The sequence below is a fragment of the Octopus bimaculoides genome, chromosome 29 (genome assembly GCF_001194135.2).
Source record: "Octopus bimaculoides isolate UCB-OBI-ISO-001 chromosome 29, ASM119413v2, whole genome shotgun sequence".
Taxonomy (NCBI): Eukaryota; Metazoa; Mollusca; class Cephalopoda; order Octopoda; family Octopodidae; genus Octopus; species Octopus bimaculoides.
The window spans coordinates 9,309,049-9,311,548 of record NC_069009.1 but is presented as its reverse complement, the minus strand read 5'-3'; the positions used below and the strand labels follow the sequence as shown (position 1 = coordinate 9,311,548).

Genomic DNA, 2,500 nt, shown 5'->3' with positions numbered 1-2,500 from the left:
ATGCACCATACATGTTCAATAATATTGAGATCTGAGGACTCTGGTGGCCAGATAAGATGTTCAACTCCACTAGAATGTTCTTCATGCGATTCAGTAACAACTTTAGCTGTGTGAATTGGTGCATTATCATCCTGAAAGATTGTATTTCTCTCCGGAAACATTTCTGCAACCATAGGATGAATTTGATCAGATGAAATGCTTAAATAGTCTTGTCTATTAATTCTGCCATGAAGGGAAACCATTGGGCCAGCAGATTTCCAAGATATAGCCCCCCCCCCTGATCATTACAGATCCTCCTCCATGTTTAACAGTTGGAAGAAGGCAGTCTGGGTCACATGCTTCTTTTGGCTGTCTCCGCACATATACTTGGCCGGTGGTCAGAAATAATGTAAAGGATGACTCGTCCGAGAAAATAACATTCTTCCACTGCTCTAGGGACCAATTCTGTAGGTTTTACTCCACTCTAAACACTTTCCAACATTTGCTTTTGAAAGTAGTGGTTTTCTGGTTGCAACCCTCCTGTGAAATCCAGCTTTGTGCAGCTCCTGGCGAACAGTTTTAGTTGAAGCTGGGTTCTCGAGGTGGTCATTAAGCTCTGCAGTAATTTTGGGAGCTGTACTTTTGTTGTCCTTTCTAACAATTCGTGTAAGAGTCCGACAGTCCCTGTCCGAAAGATTTGGTTTTCTTCTGGAGATTTGTTTTGATGAGGAGGTTCTTCCCTCTTTCTCAAAGGCTGTCATTACTTTCGAGACAGTACTTCTTGATACACCAAACATTTTGGCTGTTTTTGTTATGCTAGTGCCTGCCATACAAGCACCAACAATTTGAACTCTTTGAAAGTTTGATAGATCTGTCATTTTAATGAATTTTAATTACCTTTTTCTGATGATATCTGAGAAGAAACGGCAATCTTAGCAAAACATATTAAGCAACACTAATAATAAATAAAAAGACATAAAAATAAGCAAGCTTTTGACGGTTTTATAGAGATTTCAAAATTATGATGCTATGATGCTAGGTGTTTCTATTATTTTGTCCAACCCCTGTATATATTAATATATATATATTTGGCGTTAGGAAGGGCATTCAGCTGTAGAAACTCTGCCAAATCAGATTGGAGCCTGGTGTTGCCATCCGGTTTCACCAGTCCTTAATCAAATCGTCCAACCCATGCTAGCACGGAAAGCGGACGTTAAACGATGATGATGATGATGATGATGATATATATATATATATGTATATATATGTATATTCATTATTTTTTTTTTTTGTTTCAGTCATTTAACTGCAGCCCTGCTGGAACACCACCTTTATTCAAACAAATCGACCCCAGGATTTATTCTTTGTAGGCCTAGTACTTATTCTATCAGTGCCTTTTGCCGAACTGCTAAGTAACAGGGATGTAGGGGTACAAACACAGACACACAAACATATACATATGGTAGGGGTACAAACAGACACACAAATATATACATACATATATATATATATATATATATATATATATATGTACATACAACGGGCTTCTTTCAGTTTCCATCTACCAAATCCACTCACAAGGCTTTTGTTGGCCTGAGGCTATAGTCTGACACTTGCCCAGGGTGTAGTGGGAATGAACCCTGAACCTCTTGGTTGGGAAGCAAACTTCTTACCCCACAGCCACGCCTGCACCTATGTTTGTGTACTTCTTGCCCCAGCAACTAAACCTGATGATTTTATTAAAATTTTTATTTCTTTTGTTGTAATTTTTTTTTAATTAATTGTAATTTTTTAATTACAGAGATTCAAAAGCCTGAAGAAAATCTGCAAAAAGGAAGACATTCAGAATACAGAATAAAGAAGACAAAAGAAGTGTAGACATTAACAAACCTCAAGCTAAATCTACTAAACCTGTTTGTTAATATGGCGCAACTGTAATTCTGTTATTCTTTTATTCTCTTATTCACCACTGTCTCTATCTCTTCTCCTCTTCAATCACTCCAGCTGTGTGGTTAACAAGCTTGCCTTGCAAACGTGTAGTTTCAGGTTCTGTCCCACTGTGTGGAATCTTTTTTTTAGGTGTCTTGTTGCTGAGCAGTGTTGTGACTGAATTTGATAGACGGGAACAGTGTGTGTGTGTGTATGTGCATGTGTGTGCATGCATGTGGACTTGTATGTGTGTGCTTGTGTGTAAGTACGTGCATGTATGTGTATATGCATGTGTGTATACATGGGGTATGCGCACGTGTGTGTGTGTGTGTGCATGCACTTGTCTCCCATCATCATTTGAGAACTGGAATATGCCCCTATAACTTAGTAGTTTGGTAAAAGAGACTGACAAGACAAGTACCAGATTTAAAGATAAGTTTCAGGGTCAATTTGCTTGACTAAACCCTTCAAGCCGGTGCTCCAGCATGACTAAAAAGAAGTAAAAGATATATGTATATGTATTTGTGTGTGTGTGTGTGTGTGTGTGTGTATATATATATATATATATATATATATATATATATATATATAT

At 37.8% G+C, this 2,500-nt stretch overlaps 1 protein-coding gene across 3 annotated transcripts in view; it reads left to right on the top strand.

Moving 5' to 3' along the window:
- Nucleotides 1-2,500, top strand: part of LOC106877312 (RNA exonuclease 4) — a 74,048-nt gene that overhangs the window by 56,836 nt on the left and 14,712 nt on the right. For all 3 annotated transcript variants that reach the window (XM_052978041.1, XM_052978043.1, XM_052978042.1), the window contains exon 2: nucleotides 1,781-1,913. In XM_052978041.1, the coding sequence (XP_052834001.1) occupies nucleotides 1,903-1,913 (11 nt within the window). In that variant the 5' untranslated portion in view covers nucleotides 1,781-1,902. The remainder of the gene's footprint in view (nucleotides 1-1,780; nucleotides 1,914-2,500) is intronic.